Here is a 24,346-nt window from a genome sequence, read left to right as displayed (position 1 = left end):
AAAAAAGCTCACCGGTCTTTCTCTTTCTCATCTTTCCCGAGAGATGAGTCCCTTTTCTCTCTTTCCCGTTCTCGCTCCCGCTCATGGCTGTTAGCGGAGCTGCTCCTTTCGGCGTCCGTGATTTTTGGCCACTGCGGCGGCGTGGGGAAAGATGGCGGCGTTCGCCGAAGCCTGTTCCAGGTGTCGTGTTGAGGGCTGCTAAACGGAGGAAGTCCTCCGGGTCCCTCTTTGGGACCGAACATACTGTTGGACCCTGCAACAAACACACAGTGGCCCAAGTGTAAGCTCATTTTGTATACTCTGTGTCAAAGAAATGATCAAGATGAAAGAAACATAGTTATAATACATTTACTTTGCATTCAAGGTAGGGCTGCAACGAATCACCATTTTATTTGTTTCCCAACCTTTTTGGAGTCAAGGCACACTTTGTTCGTAGAAAAAATAATTCTCTGCACCAGATTAAGTTGGGTTCTTAAAGCGAATATGATCATGTTGTCTGAATTAAGAGTATAATTTATGGTCACGGTTGCTCAGGAGATAATATGGGTAATTCATTTTGGTATATTTTTTGTTTTATTATATTTTCAACCTGTTTATCAAACGTTTTTTCAAGTTATATATACCTATATACTGTATATATACTAAATGTATTTAAAAAATGTTGCTCTTCTAGAAAACATGTACTTAAAATGAGCAAAACTATCTGTCAGTGGAACAATGTTTTCTACTACATTCTAACCATGTATTTTTCAAAACAAATATTGAAATCAACAAAATTATGTGCAAGATTATTACTTTAATTATTATTTTATCCAGTGCAATATTAAACAGCTCCATCAAACAAACAAAAAAAGTTTTAAAATATGCTGTACTTCCTCTTGAGCATATAATTAGTATATAAAAGAAAATAAAAAGGTAATCTGCTGCCACCTACTAATATGAATGAATGTTAGATACCTGGAGGCTCCATCAAGGGGGCAGCGGTTGCATTTGAATTCGCGACCCCCCCCCTTTTTTTTAACGTTCAAATGCAATTGCACTGCCACTATGTTAAAAGGCGGTTTTTGTTTAGCCTCCACACAGTTCATATAGCACAGAGCATGCGCATTGAGTATGACGTGTAGACGAGAAGTGGAGTAGATCCTTAAGTAGTGACTCCGTTAAAACAATATTGAACACGGTAGAGGAGACAGGCAAAGAGAGATGAGGAAAAGAGCCAAAAGTCTCCTGCCGCAGAGCTAAGACGGTAAAGTTTGACAAAGCGTGTGTGGCGCTTCACTGTGACCACTGTAGGAGACGTGTAAAGAGCGACGTGCTTGCTATATTAAAACTGTTGGCGGCAGACAGCACAAAGCTAAATATATGAAACCAGGGGTTGGAAAACTATGAACTTGCGAGCCATGTATGGCTCCTTTCATGAGTACACATGGCTCAGAGATAAAATAGAACTTGTACGATTTTTTAAAGTATCGCTTTATGCAGAGTCGATAGTCACACATGTGAAGCCGAGACAATACTTGTACACAAATGGTTCAGTCCAGTACATACAGGACACATTTTTAACGACAGTTTAAAGTCAGGGTGTCAGACGGCAACCTCATCATGACAGAAGCCAACTGCCTCGAGCGCTGGAAGGAGCACTTTAGCCTCCTCTTGCAGCACAGCACCATCCCGGCTGATCCCACCCTCCTACGGGCTGCGAGCACAGCACCTCCTAACGACACCTGCTGCACAGACCCCGTAACACCCGAGGAAGTGAGAGCTGCTCTGAAGAAGCTGAACACCAAGAAAGCCCCCGGCATCTGTGCCATTACCGGCGAGATGCTCAAGGCCGGCGGTGATGGCATGGTGGAGTGGCTAACCCGCCTATTCAACCAGGTGTGGGAATCGGAGCAGCTGCCCACCGACTGGACCAGAGGAGTCATCTTGCCCTTCTGGAAATGCAAGGGCGACAGGCTTGTCTGTGGAAACCACAGAGGCATAACCTTACTCTCCATCCCGGGCAAGGTCTTTACCAGGATCTTGCTCAGCCGTGCCCTTCCAGCAATCAGAAGCTGCCGCCGTCCCCAGCAGGCTGGCTTTATGCCCAACCGCTCCACAACGGACCACATCTCTGCCGTCCGTTTGCTGATAGAAAAGACCCGTGAATTCCGTAAAGATCGCCATCTATATATCGGATTCATTGATCTGAAGGCCGCCTTTGACACCGTCTGCCACTCTTCACTGTGGAACATCCTCCAAGCTCTCAGAGCACCACCCAAGATCATAGCCCTGTTCAAGCTGCTCTACAGCAACACAGAGAGCTGTGTCCGTATCAACGGCATTGACTCCGACTGGTTTGCTATCTCCAGCGGCGTTCGCCAAGGCTGTGTGGCTGCTCCCGACCTTTTTAATTGCATCATCGACCATCTGATGTTCAGGGTTAGTGAGCGCATCCCCGGAGTGTCTTTCGGCAACTACCACCTGACTGACCTGGAGTATGCTGACGACACCATCATTCTCAGCACTTCCTACAGCCAGCTGAGAGACGCTCTGGGCATTTACAGCGAAGAGGCAGCGCGGCTTGGCCTGCAAGTGAGTTGGACGAAAACCAAGTTCATGTATGTCGGTGATGGACCAGATCCACCTCCCATCCAAATTGGTAGCGACATCGTAGAGCCTGTCAAGAGCTTTGTATATCTGGGGTCCATGGTGACAGACAATGGGGACCTAAAACCAGAGATTCTCCGCAGAAGAGCCCTGGCAGCATCTGCTCTGCAGTCTCTCTGGAAACCACTCTGGCGGCACCAGACCATCGCACGCAAGACGAAGCTCCGCATTTACAACCTCGCCGTACTCCCTATCCTGCTTTATGGCTCAGAAACATGGCCCCTGAACGACACCCTGGCCACAAGAATCGATGGTTTTGATAGCAGGGCTCTCAGAACCATCGAGAACATCAGGTGGCCCCAGCGAGTCTCCAATAAAGAGCTCAGAGCCCGCACGTGCCAGCCCCAAGCATCTTCCTTGGTCGCACAACGCCGCACCCGCTGGTTTGGCCATGTCCTTCGTCTACCACCAGACCATCCGACACGAGCCATTCTCCAGTTTGACCCAAAGGCCGCAGGCTGGAGACGACCACGAGGGAAACCCCGCACTCGATGGCTCGACGTCGTTGCGGGCGACCTCCAACAACACGGAGTTGCCGTAGAGGATGCAGAACAGCTGGCACAAGACCGCCAGCATTGGAAAAACCTGGTTCATCTGGTCGGCTCAACGCACAGGGACGGGACCCCCCGACCTTCGCTGGAGCAATAAGCAAGCAAGCAAGTCACCCCAACTGGCCTCTATTTGGCTGTAAAGCACTAAATAATCATTTATGTGGAAGCTTATTAAACAGTCTATGTTCATTGTTGACACAAAAAGGTTTACCCAAAAGCTCTAGCGCGCCTAGAACAATTTGATCAGATGAGCGGTTGGAATGGGCGGAGCTATAGACAATGCGCGCACACTCGCTCATTTGCCCAACGCCGTCTGCAATCAAGGTAAATAGTTATTATACTTGTTTGCAGTATTTTGTGACATTTTACAACCATTATTTAGGACAAATATGACGGTCAAAATGAGCCTCAACACTCTTATTTAACTGCGGCAAGGAGAGGATATTTAAGTGGTATATTTATATTGATATGGGGCACAGGCTCTGACATAATTATTATTTCACTCAGTGAAATATTGCCAAAAATCATCCTACTACTTGTTAGTAAACCAGCGAGTGTTGTTCCCATTTTAGAATTAAGTATTAGCTGAGATTTCCTTGGTCCTTATTGTTATTTCCAAATCGTGCTGATTCATTCATATAATCTTTTAAAGAAACAAAGCAAAACCAAACAGCAAGAATTTGTTTCATATTTTAGTTTTGCAGGTTTTTTTAATTGTGCTCGAGTTAATGGTGGTGATCTGTTTGTATGCATTTTTATTTATTGATTTATGTTATTTCATTTTTCAGTAAATGGTTTTACATGGTCAGTCAAAAGTGTTTATAGTTGTTTTTGTTTTATCTTTGAATATCAGATGCACTTTAATTTTTTTTTTCAAATCTATTTTTTGTTGTATTTCTTTTTTTATTCTCTTATGCGTTATTATTAATAGTATAATAAAATAGTAATACAACTACTACAACCACTAATAATAATAATAATCAAACAAACAAACAAACAAATAAATAACAAGGTTTGGGGTGAAGGGGTGTGAGAAGATTTCTTCTTCCGAGGGGGGCGTGATAGAAAATAATTGAGAAGCACTTCTTTGGAATTTACGTATTTGATTTTAAATAGATTAGTCAGGCACAGTCTGGCATAACACTCAAGCGCTCTCTAAAAGCAAAATATACGCATATAAAATGAACTATCCATGTCATCCAAACTGTATTAGCTTTAATGTAACTTGAATCTGACAGATGCAAGTCAGACTCAGTTTTGTTCAACTGTCCAATCTGCTTCCGCTTTAAATGTCCATGCATCACCAATGTGCTGCCATAATACACAAGGTATGCTTTGCAAACTTTGCAAGTACCCTGTTTACTTGTCGTATCTAGGCTAAAATGCTCTCAAACTCAAGTTTTCATAAGCATAGTTGATGTTGAGGCCATCATTTCTGTATGTTACTGTTCGAGACAGATGCCATTCTGCATGAGCGATTATCAGCAGAGATTAAAATCATGTAAGATGCCTCAGTCTGTTGGAAAAAAGTGTCTGGGGACAATAGTTAACGATGGAATTCATTGTCGACAATGATATTTGGTCGACAACGTCTACTATTTCCAGCCCGAATTCAAGGGCTATTTCTGTGCACTGATGACTCATTTCCGAAAACTACATCACGTTAGGATTCCAACGCACAACAGCAGCTCTGCAAAAAGGGGCCTTGCCGATGTCAAATTCGAATGATAGAGCGCACCTGGTTATAAGCCGCAAGGAAAAAACATTTTGTACATACATTAAGCCGCACCTGACTATAAGCCACAATTGTCCACATTGAAACCTAATATATTTACAAAAAAGACGGTACAAAGAAAGAGTTTTAATAATAGACAGTACCTAAACCCCTAAAAGGTACAGACGGCTCGCTGGTCGGCTGCCGGACTTTTGATAAAAAAACATGTGTCTGTACGATGTCACCAGTCACTGAAATACGCCATGCCACATATAATAGAAAAGCTTAAACACTTGGGATTCCAGATATGATGACCATTTCAAAATATACTCATCAAAGAAACGTCACGGTCAGTTTGAAACAAGATACCCAAAAACTATAAAGCCGGCGTAACTCACCATAACGTCCCCTGGCTGTCATCAACTTCTTTCAATGTCCGCAAAATGGCTCAGTTATATCAAGGACAATCCATAGAATCCAACCGTGTAAAAAATGTATTCCAAAACACACGATAATGCCGACAGATAAATAGAAATCCGCCTAAGACAATTCTGCTTCGTTGGACGTTGCTTAGTGTAATCCGTTCGTTTCGCCACATTATTTCCGTTTACAAATAAACAGACTCGTAAAATTATTCCCAAAACGGTAGTTAGCCCTTCCCTTTTGATTGACACCTTTTTCATGAGGAGGGTCAGTTCATGCTAGTTTTATTCAAGCACAAAGTTACATTAAACTTGCGTCTTTCTCGACACATATATTCCACATGTTTCACTCTTACGGTTAATGCTCGGGCGCCCCTACCGGCCGTTCGAAAAACACGCATAAATTGGCTGCATCATTGCGTAAGCCGCAGGGTTCAAAGCTTGGGAAAAAAGGCTGGGCTTATAGTCCGAATTTTACGGTATATTTGAATTGCCACCAACAAAAGACCCGAGATGATTGGTTGGTAGTGACCTCTCTAGACAAAACCTAGCCTGGTGGGGACGCACTTGGGAGGTGATAGAAGGATAGTACCTGGCCTTCCAGTGGCCAAGGCCACTTTGACACCGAAACTAAAACCAATCATCTCAAATTGTCTCCTCCCTGACTAACTCTCCCTGTGGTCTAACACCTTTCCTATTCTTTTGTTATTGGCCACAGGGGCCAGATTTAAGGGGGCCAGCGCTTACCAAGCGAAGGGTTGCCTAATCCTCCGAAGGCACTGCTTGAAAGGTTGCCGAGGCCGCCAAAGGAACTGGAGCGACTGAAAGGATCTGCAAAATGCCAAACAGGGATTAGCAAAGAAAAAGGAAAAAAATGGCGGGGGGTCCCGACATGGGACGATCACCTCCACACCGACCCATTTCACTCTGCTTTTCTCTTACAAGCGAGCTGTTTTGCTTAGCGCTGCCACCCTAGCTCTATGCCTCCGGATACTACAGCAGCCAATACTCCGAACTGGAGAAAGCTGCCACTCTCGGATTAGGAAAACAAAACCACTTGATGCAAATGAGTTCTTGGGAATGAGTAAAACAGTCTGATAGAACAGGTGTTTAAGGGTGTGTTCACTTTTCCAAGACCAAAGCAGAGAAAGACTGACTGGCCATTGATGCTGCGATTGTGTTCCAATCTTTTCAAATATTGAGCAAAATCCTGTTATTTTCAACAGTAGTCCATGTCATTGGTCTGAACGGCATCAAAATTTGACTTGGCTTTAATTGGGAAAAGTTGCAATGCCATGATTGTTTGGTCCATCACGGTTAAATAGGAGCGTTCATATTTCCAGTTTTCAGATGGTTGCAAGTAATCTTTTGAACACACCCTCAATGTGGCTGCACAAACCACAAAGGATTAATAGTCCATTCAGTTCCACAAAAATGATAACTTACACTGCTTGGGAAGCACAATTCAGGTCAACAAGCGTCACTGTCTACAAGAATCTTCACTTTCAACATTTGAGGCAAGCTCTTTCAACAGACAACATAATGCAGGAAACTAAGATCTCTTTGGTACCCTTGTCCCGATCGTAAATGTAATCATACAACTCAAACAGACTCCAGTTTACTCCATGTAATCAGCTCTCCATTCTAACCCCAAAAGTTCATTATCATTAGTGAGCACAAGGTATGTTCAAAACAGCTCAACCACAGCGATATTATATACTATATATATATATATATATATATATTATGTGCCATCGGCGGCGCAGTGGTTAGCGCTTGTGCGGCACAGTTCATGTCATGGGAACCTGTCGTGGGTTCAAATCCAGCTCCAGACTTCCTGTGCGGAGTTTGTATGTTCTCCCCGTGCTTGCGTGGGTTTCCTCCGGGCACTCCGGTTTCCTCCCACATTCCAAAAACATACATTTCAGGTGAATTGGCCGGTCCAAATTGTCCCTAGGTGTGAATGAGCGAATGAGTTGTCTGTCCCTGTGTGCCCTGGGATTGGCTGGCAACCAGTTCAGGGTGTCCCCTGCCCACTGCCCGGAGATGGCTGGGATGGGCTCCAGCCCCCCCGCGACCCTAATGAGGATAAGCGGTACGGCTGATGAGATGAGATGAGATTATGTGCCATATTCCTCAGTGTCAGTATCATTTAAAAAAAAAAAAAATTCAGAAGTAAATATTTATTTGGAATTTTTTGAATAAAAAAGAAATGCTAAAGTGTGGCTAACTAATTTGGTCAAGAATTAAAGCATTAAAGATTAACGCCCAGTTAAAGGGATTGCCTTTTAAATCAATTGTTGAAGCAGGTATCTAAACCTAAATTTCAAATATGACCTTGTGGCATTAAGACAGTATCTGAGTTGATATGCAATTACAAGTGGTGTGAGAGTGAAGAAAAGAGAAGATCATGACAATTTTAACAAAGCTTTACTTACACTTACCTGCCAAATGGCTCGGAGGCAGAAAACCACTGGGGTGGTGGGCGGGGCCATAGGGGGAGGGGGCTGGGTGGTTTGAGCCTATCAGAGCAGAGAGGCCATTTAGATGATTAGTTTTCATTCAGACAGGTACTACCTGTTGATGTAAAACTAAAATGTGTCAATGCATAAATGATTGTATAAGATCTTTAAATATAAACTTTTTAATACTTTACTAATTTACATCTCATTTATCTGTTTAGTCGTAATTAATCTACCTAATGATTGTTTACATAAATATAATCACCAGATTTTTTTATATTCATGACTTCTTTATTTAGTCTCTACAGCGTTTTATGTGGTGTTTTTAGTTAGAAGTCCTTGAGTTTTATTCGACCTCACCAGACAGTCTTAACAAATGACTGGTGTGAAGCTGGGTTTTGGGGAATTTTCCACTGACTTAAATCTCGTTTTTGTCAGGCCAGCCTGGTCATTTTTTGATGAAGCCTCAAAAGTATCTGTACAAATTATTTAGATAAATCTAAATAAACTCCAAATTAACTTTTCTTTTTTAAGATTCTCTGCTCTTTACCAACATGGCATTTAGTTTATGTCTTAAACGGCTCCAGATATGCAGTCCTCAAAAGACACACTATTTTATTTAATGTACTACAAGGTCAATCAAAGTTTCTCCACATATTTTGGTGCCAATGGAGCCCACTGACCTGTCGAGGAGAAAAGGGGTCGTGCCAGGTCATGAGGATACGGGAACCCGGGGAAGACACCGGGCACTGGGGGTCGGCTGAACAGGTCCAGCTTGCCATTCATGTCAAGTTTGTGAGGGTCAACCTGCATTTGCTGTATTTGAGCAAAGTAAAGACAAAGGGAAGAAAGATCAGGTGGGTAGGCATCAGTGGCCAACAATGAGCTTGAAGTTGAGGTTCAAGTGGGCAAACAGACAAATTACTCAGATGTTGTGGTGCTACACTAATACAGCGGCATTCCTAATTCATCGCTTCTATTCAACATTGCAAATGTTACTGACAACTGCTATGACCTCTATAGTGTGCGGTATGTTTCTGACATGTAGTTTTTGTGAAAGTTAAAACTGTTTCCATCTCACGCACCTTCATTTTCTGCTGGTGGTGGTAGATCTGCCACGCGATCTGGACATGCACTGCACACCACTTGCCAGGTTTCTACACATTTACAGAGAAACTCATGTTAGGCAAAGCTAAAAGTGGAGGCTTCTATTGGGAATTTCTGGCCAAACTACAAAGTGAGTTGCCATCTTGGCAAAGAATAACAATATCTAACCCTGATTGTAACCCGAAGAGACCTCACTGCTAACCTTAAATGCTTGCATTTTCTGAGTCGGTAGAGCTATTGTGGAATGTTTGACTTTGTGGCCTGGCCAGAGATGCAAAATATTATAAATGCAGAGAAACAAAGTTTACACTTACTCGAACGTTTGTCCTAAAGGGGTCTGTTATCTGTATGGAGAAACAAAGAATAATTGTATCCAAGTAGAAATAAGCAGTGCCGTTTCACACATTCATTTATTGATTTCATTTACACAAAAAAACTCTGAGGTCAAAACAAATGGCACATTTTGAAATATGACACGGACAGTTGTTCCCCCAGGAAAAAAAAACCCTAAGCTTTAGTTTTCCAAGTTAAGGCATTGGGTACTTATTCACTGTTTGAGTTTCTGCTCCATCATCATCAGTTTTACGATTTAGGGGGATTGAGCATAACTTTTTTCTCCATATTTTTGACCTGAAACCGAAAATCGACAGATAACAGCAAACAAAGAACACATCCTGAGCGACCTATTTAGAAACAAAAATGAAATGATGTATACTTTGCATTTCCTCTAAAAAATATGTAAAACACCAAAGTCACCAAGCGTAAGCAATGTGGTCAATTACCAATTCCATCAATTGCATTTTTTACTTTTGTCAAGTAAAAAAATAGGTAGAGTACAATATGTTTTACAGTCCAAAGTGTTATTATTTGGGCTAAGTACATTTCGAAAAACAGACTCGATAAAAGTCCGTAACTTACAAATTTCAATGTTTTGGGCAAATAATTTCTAGTGCTGATCAACAGATCATGGCCCTTAAAAAGAATTGGCATGTTAGTCTGCTTACCCGTGGATCTTTCTGTAAAAGCGTGTGAGGAACTGCTCCAGGACGTGCGGCTACATCGATGGGATTGGATGCCTGGTGATAACAACAGACAATGAACATTACCTGAAAACTGAAAAAGCAGTGCAAAGAAAAACAGCATCATTTTGATAATGCTGTGTAAGTATGTGATGTATTTCCAGAGTACAATGGACTCTATGCACATGAGCTCATGATGAATTGTTGTTAGAATTCTGGAATAGAACTTTCAGGTTAATTTCATATAATGGACTACGGAAAGTCTTCTGGTGGAGTGAGTCAGTCAAAAAATACATTGGGGTTTTATAGCAAAGCAGACAACAGATGCATTGTTTGTGTAGGTATTGCTTCCTCATAAGACACCACTTCTTGGTATTGAATATCATGGAGTGAGTGATTTAAACACCATATTATATTTATATTTTTTTTGATTGGTCGATCAAACACGTTAAACATGTTGAAGGTATACAGTACATAACATAAAAAGGGAAAATCATTAATGTCACAATTCAAGCATGTTTACATGTTCAAAAGAGGAATTAATCCTTAAAGGGACAGTGGGTATTTTTGACCACTAGCTATCGCTACATCTTGTAGTGCAAAAAAAAAAGGAGTTCTCACAATCACAAGGAAAAATACAAACTTCAGAGACCCGACGAGACCGAAACACACCATTTTACGTCACAGTTTTTGCACAGCCTTTTTGAGGTATTTGGGTACCCTAAGAGCCAAGATGGTGAACAAATATGTCAGCTCCCTTTAGGTGAAGCTTATGATATGTGACAAGAGAAATACAAATGCAGGTTTATAAGATAGTTCATTTAACTTTGCTTATGATTCCAAAAAATACTGTTTGATTTTCGTAAATGTCACCGATGTACAATGTTAATTTAAATCTAAAGTACAAGTAAATAATACTAACAATGTATCCAAATATTTTACATTTTTGCATGAAAAAAATAAATCTCATAATACAATTGTTACCTAAATACTTTACAATAATAAGGTCCCAAACATACCCCTGTCACTTTATAGTATATTTACAAATAATCAGGGTTGGGTAGGGTTACTTTAACTGGATTACTTTCAATTACTTTTGGATTACTCCAATACCAAATATGCTAATAAAAGACAAAATAAACTAAATATGAATAGAATTACTAAATTTTGTGCAGGCTTGGGGAGTAACGGAATACATGGAACAGCAAAAATGATGTTGGCAAGCTGTTTGGATTTATTTTCATTTTGTTTCTGTCGGATTTGATGTTAGTTTTGCCGGAGATCAAAGAGAGCAAAGCCAGGAGAGAAACCTTACCACGTGTTGTGAGTCATAATTTTTTAATAACTGTTTGCACCTTGTTTTGAAACCATTATTTATATATATATATATATATATATATATAAAAATCAAGCTCAAAATGCGCCTCAATGATCTTAAGTAATTGCAGGAAGGAGACAATTTTAAAGTCGTATATTTGTTGACATTTGGGAAACAGGCTTTCCCATAATTTTTATTTCATAAATTTGATCAAAACATCAATTATCCTACAGTGAAATATAATGTCCTGCAGAAAAAGCTTTTGTCTAGAAAGCAGGTTTAGCGGTTTTGTTGAATATATGGTGTGACTCTTTCCTAAAATAAACATAAAAATAGTTTGCTTCTGTGGCTCTTTTTGGACCCGGTTTTCAAAAGATTTAATGGGAACAATAGCGACCAGAAGATGGGAAAGGGTAACAGGTAATTGGAGAAATGATGTGTGCATATGGTCCACTCACACGTGTACACTTGCATTCTATTTTCATCTCGACCCAGGATAATTTCCGTCATCATTTTGAGCCTACTTGGTGTGATATTCAACTCAGTAATCCGCCGCTACTGCTGCGTCAAAGCTGAGGATGTTTCCTATTCCAGCAATGACGCTGCAGCTGTTGAGCCACACCAGGCCAAGGCATAGTTGATCTCGCTGATCTTCTTTTCATCTCATTAGAGTCCCTGGATCAGGCGTATTAATCCACCCTTAAATTGTGGATGCGAATTCCCGCAGGTTGACCTAAGTCATCAGCTTCGCCAACATACACACATCCAAACACATCTCTCACCCGGAGCTTCTCTCCCAGAATACTTTTCAGAGGATTTCAAGTACGAGAGTCATAAGTGAGCCATCTGGAGGGGCCTTTGACAAAAGGGCCTCTTCATGACAGAAACCACCGGGAATAAGGCCAGAGGATTTAGGCCAGCTTTGATTGGTGCTTACATCAGGTCAGAGCCTTTGGGCATCTGCCAGACGCAACCACACCCTCGCCCCACATTTCCTTCTGCCCCCCTTTTTCATAGCCGTCACCCTAGGGGGCCTCGTCTCGCCGACACGGACAGATGTTATCTAATGCTTTCAGCTGTTGCTTGTCATAGCTTAGCTCAAATGCTACACACTCTGACCATTGTTTGCAAGTCATGTAACTAATACATGACATGAATACTGCATCAGTACAACAAGCTCCATTCATTTACAAAAGAGGTAAACGTTTTGCTTAAAGTTATTTGCAAATAGATTTTGTTTTTCAATTAGGCACAGAACCTGTAGTGTTCCTCCCCACAATTATGGAAAATATTCCACACATGTGTGATATTTAGTCTCAAAATTTACCCATCGGGTTTATTTTGTTGTAGAGCTGTGACATCATTGAAGTAACAAACAAATCCCATTAACGCAGCATGTGAAGCAAGTTTCAAAACGGACGCTGATTGTAGTGGGCAGAAACTTTCTGACCCCGAATTTATGGCCATTTAGGTTTCTAAATTGGCACTTGCAAAAGTTGCACAGCCATGTAGAATATGCAAACATGGTGCTGCATATCATGTCACATACAAACAAACTTCAAGGAAAGTGTAGCCTCAAATGTGTGTTCTTCAGATGAATAGTAGTAGGTAAAAAGCAAGAGATTAAATTAAAAAATGGAAAGGTCCAAAAGCATTAGCATTTCTAGACATATAAGATGACATTTATTGCGATTTCTGCATTACCCAACATTTCGTGTGATTGCAATTTTCAGAATTTCCAGTCTGCACTTGAATAGAATTGGCACCTGGCGAAGATGTTCAAATTGTGAAAACTTCCGGAAAAAATAAAAGCAGTAAAAAATGAGACTGTTTACATTATCAACAAAGACTAAAATGCAGTTTCCTTTTTACACCACAAAATAAAGGAAATTCTGTGATTAAAAAAAGGGTCCCTGACAGATATGTCTAGGGAGAAAAGCAATTATAGTGCCTCAGAATGAGCTAAACAGCCGTATCAATTCGAACCAATGAATGAGACGAGTGACAAGGGCAAACTTGACATTCACGACGAAGAGAGAAGTGATCGTTTTCTGAACAGTTAGTAGATAGTAGGTTGTGTTTAAGACCCTTCTGAGATCATGTTTGATCTAATTAGCAGTTTTTATTCATTTTCTACAGCGGTAATGATTTTTGTATGAAGCACAGTTTGCTTGTCAGTCAGGAACGCATAGTTAAAAACGGGCCATACCAAAGACTGACAGAGTAAATGTATTTACTGTTGAAAAATATAGTTGCTGCACTGCAACTATCACATAAACCTTGTCTAGATGTATTGTTTATGCCCTATTGAACTACATTCTTCAGCTTTTAATGTATTTGTGTTTCACTTTAGCACAAAACTTGTTTTTTAGGGACATTGAGTTTCAACAAACCACTCGCAACAACAGTGGCTGTTGCAGTTCCCATTTGTGCGTCAGTCTAGATAGGAACCAGAGAAGAATTGAATTAATACAGCTTAGCGGGATATGGAAAATACATGTAGGCCTATTTCATGTATATCTGCATTGCAACATGTTGCTAGTGATTCGCCTGTCTTTAGTATGGCCCTGGCTTGCAAGCGTGCTGGTGTTATTCAGACGACATCCCAGCTCAGAATGTCTAAGACAAGACAGGCTGTCTTCAAAATGCATTATCTCTGAAAATAATTAGAATATACCGATAAAATACTTTAGATATTTTATGCAAAACCATGCACTATTTTCTCACATTTTGAATGTTTAAGAATTTGAGATTACCTTCAGGTTTTCACTGCAAATAAACGCCTACATGAGCACAAGACGTGACCTGATGTCCTTTTCCATTTCCCATCATTTTATTTTGGTGCTATGCAGTGAGTTATGCTTATGTAAGTGGGAGCAACAGACTATTTATTCATTTCACCTAAAGCACTTCAAATCAACTTTGTTTATATAACAGTAGGTAAAAAAATAAATAGCACACAACCAAAGCTATATTAGGAACAGTAGGCTTGTTTGCTTTTATCCACATTTGACATTTTGTTTTGATGTTGTATTCAAGCTTTCTGGTCGTCAATGTGCTCAAGGGGAGTCAAAAGAAAGCCGCTAAGTGCCCACACATTCTTTGTGTGCTTAGGTTAAACTTACATTCTTTTAAAAATAGGTACCATAAAATCATGTGAGTAACACAATCCCTGTAAAATATGCCTTCCTAGAACTGATGTGATCCGGGAAGTTACTGGTATACTTTATTTAATATAGGCAAGAGTTGAATAAATAAATACAGACTCAGTCATGATAGTAACATAATTAAAAGTAAGGTTTTCATAGAATAAATTATTGTTATTTTAAAATATTTTCAATGGTCACAGTTTTCTAACTTATTGCACTGCACCATCTTTCAGTAGTTTTATTAAGTTACGTTCAATTTGTTGACTATCATTCAATAGTTTTAATTGCAGTATGTGAACAACGTTCAATTGATTTGTGTATTACAAGTGGAACTGCGCTTTAAAACATTGATTGTATATATTTAAAAAAATATTTTCTTTGTAAAAGGTGTACCATTATTGCTCTATAAGTAAATGCCCAAATCACATTCATGAGCCAGGAAACCTTTTAAAACGGCAAAGTGCTTTGCTATCAGTGACTATTGTATTTGCAAAGTGCTTTGCCATCAGTGACTATTTTATTGAACTTTGTAGGCATGATTGTTAAACAGCTTTCAAACCATTCGGAAATGTAAGGATACCAAAAAAGAATAAGTATTTGCTCACGGTAACTAACAACATAAATATTCCTCTGAGATTACAGTGCACATCTGTTCTCGGAAATGCATTTTTCACCTTATTTTGAGCAAAAGCAGAAATTGCTTGTACTTCACAGAGCAACTCTGTTGGCAGGAATCCAACTGCTGTGAGAAAGCCCTTCTTTAATTACGTATATAATTATAAGACAGTAGACGCCCGGGATATGGTGTTCTCACCTTACGCTGTAAAGTAAGTGGAATAAGCTGTTTTTCAGCCCCTCTTTACAGCATTTCCCTCATGGGAAAAAAGCTTGCTGGGTTTCATGGCCATAACTAATAGCCCTTTGGGAATATAATTAAAAACAAGGAGGTGATTAAACCAAAGACATCTCCTAAGCGCATGACAATTTAAAATCTGTTTCGTTTTTAATCTGCCATCGCCGTATCCTTCTAACATTTTAACTGGAGTTTCGGGGATTCAGAAGGCATTGGTTAATTTACTAACTTTCTATCCACCGCTATTTCACTTTGTGATCCCCAAATCACAACGGATCTACTGTGTATCACTGATCCAAAATACTTTAACATTTTGCACAGCATTTTAACTCCCCCTAATAAGAAATAAAGACACTAAAAGCACAAAAATGCTTTAGAAATTGATGTTTTCATAAACGTTTCAGGAGATATTAGAGGAACCCTTTTTGATTGTATAATTTTTGGTGTTGTCTGCAAATTATTTTCACTAGTTAATTCCCCAATGTTGTGCAATTATTCCAGACTAATTACCGTATTTTCCGCACTATAAGGCGCACCTAAAAGCCTTTATTTTTTTTTCAAAAACTGACCATGCGCCTTATAATACAGTGCGCCTTATATATGGATCGATATTAAGTCGCAAGGTCTCGCAACAAAGTCAAGCAGCCGCCGACTAGATCTTTCCTCGTAGGCGATGTGGTCCGCGGTGTATGCTGGGATACATATGCCGGCGTTTCATTTCCCAACCAATGTGTCAATCATCATTTGAATCGATCACTATTGGCTAAAGTTATTCGGAGGTGAAGGGGGCGGATCCTTTTTATCATTTACAGGCTCGCATAGGCTAAAGAGGCAAAACAAAGCCTGCAATTGGCCGAAAAAGATGAATGTGAATAGCAAGTTTAGTTGTCTACGGCATAGAGTAAACATGATTTACCATTCTGTATTTGTAAATATTTTACTCTCCTGGATTTCCTAAACTCACAGATATAAGAGGACCATGGTTGCACATTATTATTGAACGCAACGACTTCGGTGAGCTACTCCGGCTATTTTCCCAGTATCTTGTTTTAGAGTGATAGCGATGTTTCTGTGATGGGTCTTTTTTTTAAATTAAACTCAATTCCAAGTGTTTATTGTCATATGCACAGTAAAGTTGCGAGCGAAAAAGAAAATAGAAACTAAGGAATGGTTGGCGTTTCTTGAATCCCAAGACTTTAACCTTCCGAATGATATTTGGAACGATGCATTTGAGTGACATCGTACGGATACCGCATCCGCACGTGCCTACGACACATATTTGCTTCTTTGCAATCTTTCGGAATGTTAAGGGGGTAATAAGTTGGACTGAACTATCTGACTGTTTTGTCCACGTTCCCATTGTAGCGCCTTATAATCCGGTGCGCCTTATCTATGGAAGATATAGGACCAAAAACAATTTTTTGGGGGTGCGCCCTATAACCCGGTGCGCCCTATAGCGCGGAAAATACGGTACCTTATAATACAATTTTTAATAGCTTGTAAACCCGTTTGCTTGAGGAAAATCTTGAAAGTAATAAAAAAGTGTTTATTAGGGAGTGTATTCATAGCTCTCTTTGGCCCTTGAATACAACTAAGTTTCTGTAAAACTATTTTAATTGGACACATATTTATGTAAAGTTGCTGTACCTGAGACATTTAAATACGTATGTATCACATATGTATGGCTGATGACGTTGTGGTACTGTTTATATGCAAAACCGGTGTGAGAATTACAGTGCTTTATTTTTCAGCTCATGCATGATATTTAGGCTTACCTTGGGTTGGAAGGCTCCTTGCAGTGAGCTGAACGGTCCTGAGTGTGGAAGCAGAGGGGGCATACCTGGCATGGTAGGGGGGTAGGAGGGGAAGAACTAAGGGAAAAGGGGATGAGAAAACCTTGATCAAATCTGATACGTCAAACACTCTGAGAACAATATTTATACAAGTAAAATCACAATTATTTAAAGAAAAAAAAAAACACATTCAAATGATAGTGACTTACATTCGAATGATGTCTGATGAATGGATTGTCCAGTTTAGGTGTATATTTGTCAAACTGTTGGAGAAAAAAAAGAGACAGGAAAGTTGGATTAGAATTGATCGACTTGACATAGTCACTCCAACAAAACTTTCATCATAACATCTTGTGACACTTAAGAAAAAGAAAAACAGGACATATGATCACCATCTGCTAAACAGCAATAAGCAGGATTTGATTCAGATGATTAAGCCCTAAAGGGGAGCAGCTGGTCTTCACCAGTCACGGGGATCTTTTAGATTGCATCGTCAGATGGAAAGCAGTCAAGAGATATTAACAGGAGATAATCATGACTGGGCGTACAGTATAGGGGGTTGGACGCGTCCATCATGGGTTATACAGCAGAACATTTGGTTCTACTTATTGGAGAATTGATTTGAAAAATAATATGTATGTCTTTGCTATAGTTGGAAAGGCTGCACAAAGACATTTGTCAGAAATCCAAACATCGAAAGTGATTTAAGCAACCGAAAAATCCATCCTTTGTGTATAAAAGAAAAAATATAAGGAGACTTTTGTGTGACCAGTAAGGCCTTAATCATTTAATGTGAGTGGCGCAGACGGCGTTAGCGACGGTTAAGAGCTGATTTGAGACAGAGCCGCGTGTAAGTGATACTCGGAAAAATAAAACATGTCTGAATGCGAAATGGATGTGAGAAAAGCTTTTTAGCAGAAAGGGCTGCATTCTAGCACAATAACCACATTGGTAATTTGCCATTTAACAACTGTATCCTTCAAATAAAAATGCTTTGATCGTGACCTAGGCGCACGAGGAACTCATCAAGAAGAAAGAGAGAAAACGTTGTCCCGAACATGAACAGCGGCATTGTGCATTTTTTTACCAGCCAATACAGCCTCGAAATTTTTAAACACACTAATTACAAGTGACACTAACTTATTCCCTAGCACAAATACACAGACCATTTGCAGGTGCTTTTTCCGAGTGTTTTTATAAACGCCCTTGGCAGGCACCGACATATTTCAGTTCACAAAAACGTGTCGCTGTGTGAGATGCGACGCGGGTGGTTGTCAGTTCGAAGTTAGCTTAGTTCTTAGATTTGAACATCTGGCTTCTATTTGGCTCTTGAGCTCAATTATTTACTGAGGCCGGGGCTGCTTCGTTTTAACGCTGGGTAAAAAATTAATTCAGTGCCAGCCACAGAAAGAAATAAAAATACTTCAGGATAGAACATGTGTTTTCTTCCAAAAAGAGCGAATTCGCTTTCGGAGATTGTCAGTTTAACTTTGTCCAGTCACAAAAATCCTCAAAAGACACATTTGGCATTGAGGGAATTATTAGGCGAAAACTGTAGTCTTGGAATTTTGTGCAATCTGTCACTTTGATTCCAAATTTCTTCTTCTTTTTTTTAATTTTAAAGGAATCCTTGCTCAGAAGGAGAGAGGTAACAGAATGGGTCAATGTGACCATTTGGTAAACAACCTCCTTGAGGGCACCGAACAATAAACAAAGATCGATTCAGTGTAATTTCATTAATTACTGCCATTAGCCAAGGAGTCAAACGGTTAAAACTACACAAAATCAACCAGGAAAAGTGCAGAGAAGGCAGGATTTCAATAAACGTGGCATAACAGCAACAACGACCACATCATTAATCCCGCCTCCCGGCATGCACCCAAAGAGAAGAACATCAATGAGAAGAACATAGCAGGGTGAGAAAAACACATGAAGGAGAAATACAGGACAAATCAATGCATAGTGGTCTGTGAGAAAAAAAATATAGCAAATATTGTGAATTGTATGGTCTTGTCGCCGATATCAACATGGAAACTGTTAATTGGACTGAGAGCATACGGGTGCTGTGATCTTCAAGCAAAAGGATGGAGAGTTTTTTCAAATGGGCAACTAATGGGACCGGGAAACTCTTTATCAGAGGTAGGGACGAGATGGATGGGTTTTATTATACTTGTGCCATGAGAGGGAAATTGTGATTCCCGCCTTAGTTTCACATGTTACGATTGATGAATGAGTAGTTAAGGCTTTTTGTTGTTCGGGACTAGCCTTGGGAAATATAAATAGAGCCGTCATTGGTAACTTCCATGCAATTTTGATGGCCGTTTGGTGGTAATGAAAGGGGCGCAGAGTAAAAATAGACACCAAACAGTCTTCTAAAAATGTCTGTGTTACTTTGTTAGCGTTTTAGAACATTAAATGTAATTTCTAGACAGGTAATGATTTGGAAAAGTCTATCTTACAGGCCTTGCACAATTTATCTTATCAGACTTTGACATGTGGTTCTATTTGAAAGTGTAATTATTCTTCTGGCGTACGATTTAACTCAACAGGGTATGATGCAATTACATGTTTGTTGGCTTTTGTATACAAGATTCAAAACATATCTGGATTTATTGGATTTATCGATTTCCTGGTTCAAGACGTTTTTGTTAATACTCAACATATTTTCATATCCAGTATATTTTTGTGCATGGTTGAGTATGAGATATAAGCCAAAGCTAGTTGATTTATGTTCTTACTACATTGTGTAGTTATAGGCCTGATGGTGGTTTCAGGTATCCGAACTGATAAAAAGTGGTCTTTTTCTTGAAGGAACGTACTTGTATACTATTTTTGGGACACTAAAGGATAAATAATAGGGTGGGAGTTGATTTTGAAGTGAGCTGGCAGGGCTAATAGGGGATGTAACTAATATTTTCAAACTTTTCAATAGTTTAGCTTTTTTTTTCTTTACTTATCCTCACGTTTCTGCCTTGGTTACGCACCATGGGAGGTGCGGTGGGCGGGGTGAGGATGGCGGCCGGGGGTAGACTGGTGGGGAAGGGCGTGAAGGTGTGCTGGTGGGTGTGTTGGTGCTGGTGCATGTGCTGGTGTTGGTGAAACTCGGCCCTCAAGAGCGACACGGGGGCCAGCGGCGAGGCAGATGGCCCCCGGCCCCGCTCGGAACTCTGAACCAGGAAGCGGTTGTTCAGCTCCTGCCGCAGGAGATCATGCTCTGCAAGAGAGGAGAGCAAGGAAAACAAAAACAAAACAAAAAAAGAGGAAAGAAAAACAGGGGGTAGGGAGAGGGGAAAGGTGGAAACACAAGAAAAAAAAAAAAGACACGGGCATCCAGTCAGTCTTCACAACAAGGGTAGAAAAGAAAGAAAATAGTCACCTGGCATTCTCTGTTTCTCCAGCTCATGCTGTGAGGATTTTCTACGTGGGGACTCATTGGTGGTGGTAACAGAGTTGCCTGTGACAATGTGCCAATCAGAATCCCCGAATGAGGCTGGCAATACATGATAGGTTGGTTGAATGATATCAACAGGCTGGTATCTAAAGACAGGAAAGAACCAAGAGTCATCCCAGCAGAAAACACACACACTCGCTGGCAATAGAATGCGCGGTGAGGCATATATTTAGTAACGGGCAGACGACTGCCTGTTACAATGCATTACAGCAAAAATTGCTCTTTTGGGTAATTTGGGCAGAGATTAAAATCACCAATTAGTAGTCAGTTAAAATATTAGTGTTTCATTAACTTGATGATGTCTACACTAGTCCAGTGCCAGTGCCAGTTGTGCACCCTCAAAACGTGACACAACCATCTACTGTGTGACAAAATGCATTTTTGACACGTCTCATTATCTAGTGCAGTGTTTCTCAACCTTTTTGAGCCAGGCACACTTTTTTTCCCATCGAAAACAATCTCAAGGCACACCATCCTTAAAACAATTGCCATTTTGGGGTCCAGCTTAATTTCTAACATTCAAACTCTGAAGCCAGTTCATCATGCATATAATGTGAAATGAAAATAAACTAACAAATATATCAGAATCCATTAGACAGCTTTACAGTCCTAAAGTGTAATTTAAATAATGCAAATTGCAAAACTTTCAGGGAGCGTCCGCAGGGGCATTCCAAAGACCACTTAATGGCCAACTAATGACAACACAGTTTAAAGGGAATATAGCCATGACAACGACAATCAACACAAGGAAAAGGGATTTAGCAGAGTATTTTTACATTGGATAACTGTCCACATTATGTCACAAATCACAAACTGAACTGATGCTTACGTCCAAGATAAGATATAACGCAGCAAATTAAAGCCATGCTGTCTAACATATTGCTGCTTCCGCAAAAGTGAGCCCTACAATATTGCACATGTCACCGAGTTACTCTATTAAAGTGCCATCACATCAGAATAATGACTTTTTTGTACACATTTCTGCATTACACAAGTGTGACACAGCACAAATGTTGAGAAACACTGATCTAGTATGTTTGAACGTAGGGATTTATTGTGGAATCAGCACTTTTGAAACAACTTGATATAATTTAGAACCGCTCTTCAAGAAATTGTATATTGGTTCTGTGCAACAATCAATAAATGTGCTCTTTTGTCTGCAGAAAACTGTATATTGTTTTCCTCCACTTTAGTAAACTTAAGAATGGGGATGGCCATGAAATAATTGACTGCTATCTTTTATGACCACTATCTGATACCTATCAGGGAATTCAATCTTGTATCCCACCCAATAGTCTAATTCAAGGCAATTCTTATAGCTGTCATGTTTCCAGTAATTGATCTGATGTTAGAATGGGCTTTGTGGGTTATCTGCTAGAGCATCCATAAGTGCATTTTCTCCTGGTGGGACATATTTTAGAAGGGACTTGAGCTTATATTTTATATTGAATTATTGATGACCTTTTTTACTGTGTCTAATGTAAATACAATATACAGGTAGCGCTTAAATTATGCTTTGCTAAACTCATGACATTGGTCATCCCGGGCAGGTTCAAGAAAATGTTGTACCAAAAGAAAAAAGTTATATGAAGAAGTAGGGTAGGACATTAGATGAGAATCAACTATATGCCCAAACAAAAATGAAGAAGAGATTATTTTTAAACAAGTAGGCTGAGCTCTTTTAAGATTACTTTTTTACGAGATTAAGGAATGACAAAAAAGTCTGTGAGCCACTGTACCGAGCAGCACCAAAATCGTTTTTCATACCTTCAGAACCAAAATTAAAGAAATCAATCAAAGGTTTACCGTATTTTCCGCACTATAGGGCGCACTGGGTTATAGGGCGCACCCCCCAAAAATAGTTTTTGGTCCTATATCTTCCATAGATAAGACGCACCGGATTATAAGGCGCTACAATGGGAACGTCGACAAAACAGTCAGATGATTCAGTCCAACTGATTACCCCCTTAACATTCCCAAAGCTTGCAAAGAAGCAAATACGTGTCGTAGACACGTGCGGATGCGGTGTCCGTACGATGTCACTCAAATGCATCATTTCAAATATCATTCGGAAGGTTAAAGTCTTGGGATTCAAGAAATGCCAAACATTTCTATGTTTCTATTTTCTTTTTCGCTCACAACTTTACTGTGCATATGACAATAAACACTTGGAATTGAGTTTAATTCATTCAACTCATCACAGCAACATCAAGATCGTTCTAAAACAAGATACCGGGAAAATATAAAGCCGCATAACTCACCTAAGTTCTCACGTTCAATAATGATACGCAATCATGGTCTTTTTACAACTGTGAGTGAAATAAATCCAGGAGAGTACCGGTAGAATATTTACAAATACAGACTAATGAAACATGTTTCTTTATGGCGTACTTTAGCAAGCTTGCTACGCCATTGCTAAACTCGGCCGATTGCAGGGTTTGTTTTGGCCATCTAGCCAATCCGACGCTCCGAATAACTTCAGCCAATAGTGATCGATTCAAATGATGATTGACACATTGGTTAGCCAATGAAACGCCGGTATATAAATCCCAGCATACACCGCGGACTTGCTACGCCATTGCTAAACTCGGCCAATTGCAGGGTTTGTTTTGGCCATCTAGCCAATCCGAGGCTCCGAATAACTTCAGCCAATAGTGTTTGATTCAAATGATGATTGACACATTGGTTAGCCAATGAAACGCCGGTATATAAATCCCAGCATACACTGCGGACTACTCCACGTTCGGGGTAAAATCGAGTCGGCGGCTGTTGCGTAAGTTGCGAGACCTTGCGAATTTAATATTGAGCCATATATAAGGCGCACTGTGTTATAAGGCGCATGGTCAGCTTTTGAAAAAAATTAAGACTTTTAGGTGCGCCTTATAGTGCGGAAAATACGGTACTACTTTTTACAGTGCAGAAAGTGGACACCATTTTTGGTTGAAAAATAATCAGTTATAAAAAACGAATTTGAAATTTGGGACTGGCGCTCTGCACTAAGCGTGTCCAAACGTTTTCCTCTCCGGCCCATAAAAAAATGCTGCAAGGGCTGCTTATATAGAAGCTCTCTTCAAGTTCAGCATTTCAAAACATTTTCTGGTTGGTCAAAAAAAAAAAAACTGACACTCACAATAAAGTGCTCTTGTACTGAATAACACCACAATGTCATTCCTACTTTCAAACCATAGCAGGAGCAATTTAAGAAAAGCTGACTGTTTACTAGGTGGTCATGAATTCAATTCTGATCACAGTTTAAATCCCGACAGAGCAGAAACTGGAGAAAAAAGGGTTAAACCATATCAATTGATGGCCTAAACTGATAACAATCAGTATCTGAATTCAATCCAGTCATTTCGTGCAAAATTTATAGCCTAAATTACCGTGGTACCTCTTCATACAAGCGCGTCCAAACAAGATAATTTCGGGATACTAATTTTACAAATTACTACTAAATAATACTATTTTTTTCAAGACAAAATCCTACCTTCCTACGAGGGAAAATTCAGTTCACGAGCAGTCCCCGAGGCTACCACTAGAGACTGCACTAAACCACACAACGCGACTGCTTACCGCCAGCATCATAGTGCACAGTGTGCGCATGCAAACTACCGTATTTTCCGCACTATAGGGCGCACCGGGTTATAGGGCGCACCCCCAAAAAATAGTTTTTGGTCCTATATCTTCCATGGATAAGGCGCACCGGATTATAAGGCGCTACAATGGGAACGTCGACAAAACAGTCAGATAGTTCAGTCAAACTGATTACCCCCTTAACATTCCCAAAGCTTGCAAAGAAGCAAATACGTGTCGTAGACACGTGCGGATGCGGTGTCCGTACGATGTCACTCAAATGCATCA

At 40.2% G+C, this 24,346-nt stretch overlaps 1 protein-coding gene across 5 annotated transcripts in view; it reads right to left on the bottom strand.

Annotated features, from left to right (window-relative positions):
• fbrsl1 (fibrosin-like 1) overlaps positions 1-24,346 on the bottom strand; it is a 486,912-nt gene that overhangs the window by 5,685 nt on the left and 456,881 nt on the right. The window contains exons 10-19 of one of the 5 annotated variants that reach the window (XM_088335576.1): positions 20,414-20,574; positions 17,247-17,300; positions 17,020-17,115; positions 9,910-9,981; positions 9,220-9,249; positions 8,884-8,955; positions 8,482-8,614; positions 7,781-7,858; positions 6,084-6,167; positions 13-253 (exon numbers count right to left, since the gene is read on the bottom strand). In XM_088335576.1, the coding sequence (XP_088191702.1) occupies positions 13-253; positions 6,084-6,167; positions 7,781-7,858; positions 8,482-8,614; positions 8,884-8,955; positions 9,220-9,249; positions 9,910-9,981; positions 17,020-17,115; positions 17,247-17,300; positions 20,414-20,574 (1,021 nt within the window). Of the gene's footprint in view, positions 1-12; positions 254-6,083; positions 6,168-7,774; positions 7,859-8,481; positions 8,615-8,883; positions 8,956-9,219; positions 9,250-9,909; positions 9,982-17,019; positions 17,116-17,246; positions 17,301-20,000; positions 20,252-20,413; positions 20,575-24,346 lie in introns of all 5 variants that reach the window. The other 4 variants (XM_088335572.1, XM_088335573.1, XM_088335574.1 and 1 more) reach the window with 4 other exon arrangements.

The sequence above is a fragment of the Urocampus carinirostris genome, chromosome 5 (assembly GCF_059441175.1).
Source record: "Urocampus carinirostris isolate Australia breed hairy pipefish chromosome 5, RoL_Ucar_1.0, whole genome shotgun sequence".
Classification (NCBI taxonomy): Eukaryota; Metazoa; Chordata; class Actinopteri; order Syngnathiformes; family Syngnathidae; genus Urocampus; species Urocampus carinirostris.
The sequence above is the reverse complement of the archived record's forward strand: the minus strand, read 5'-3'. Positions and strand labels throughout refer to the sequence as shown.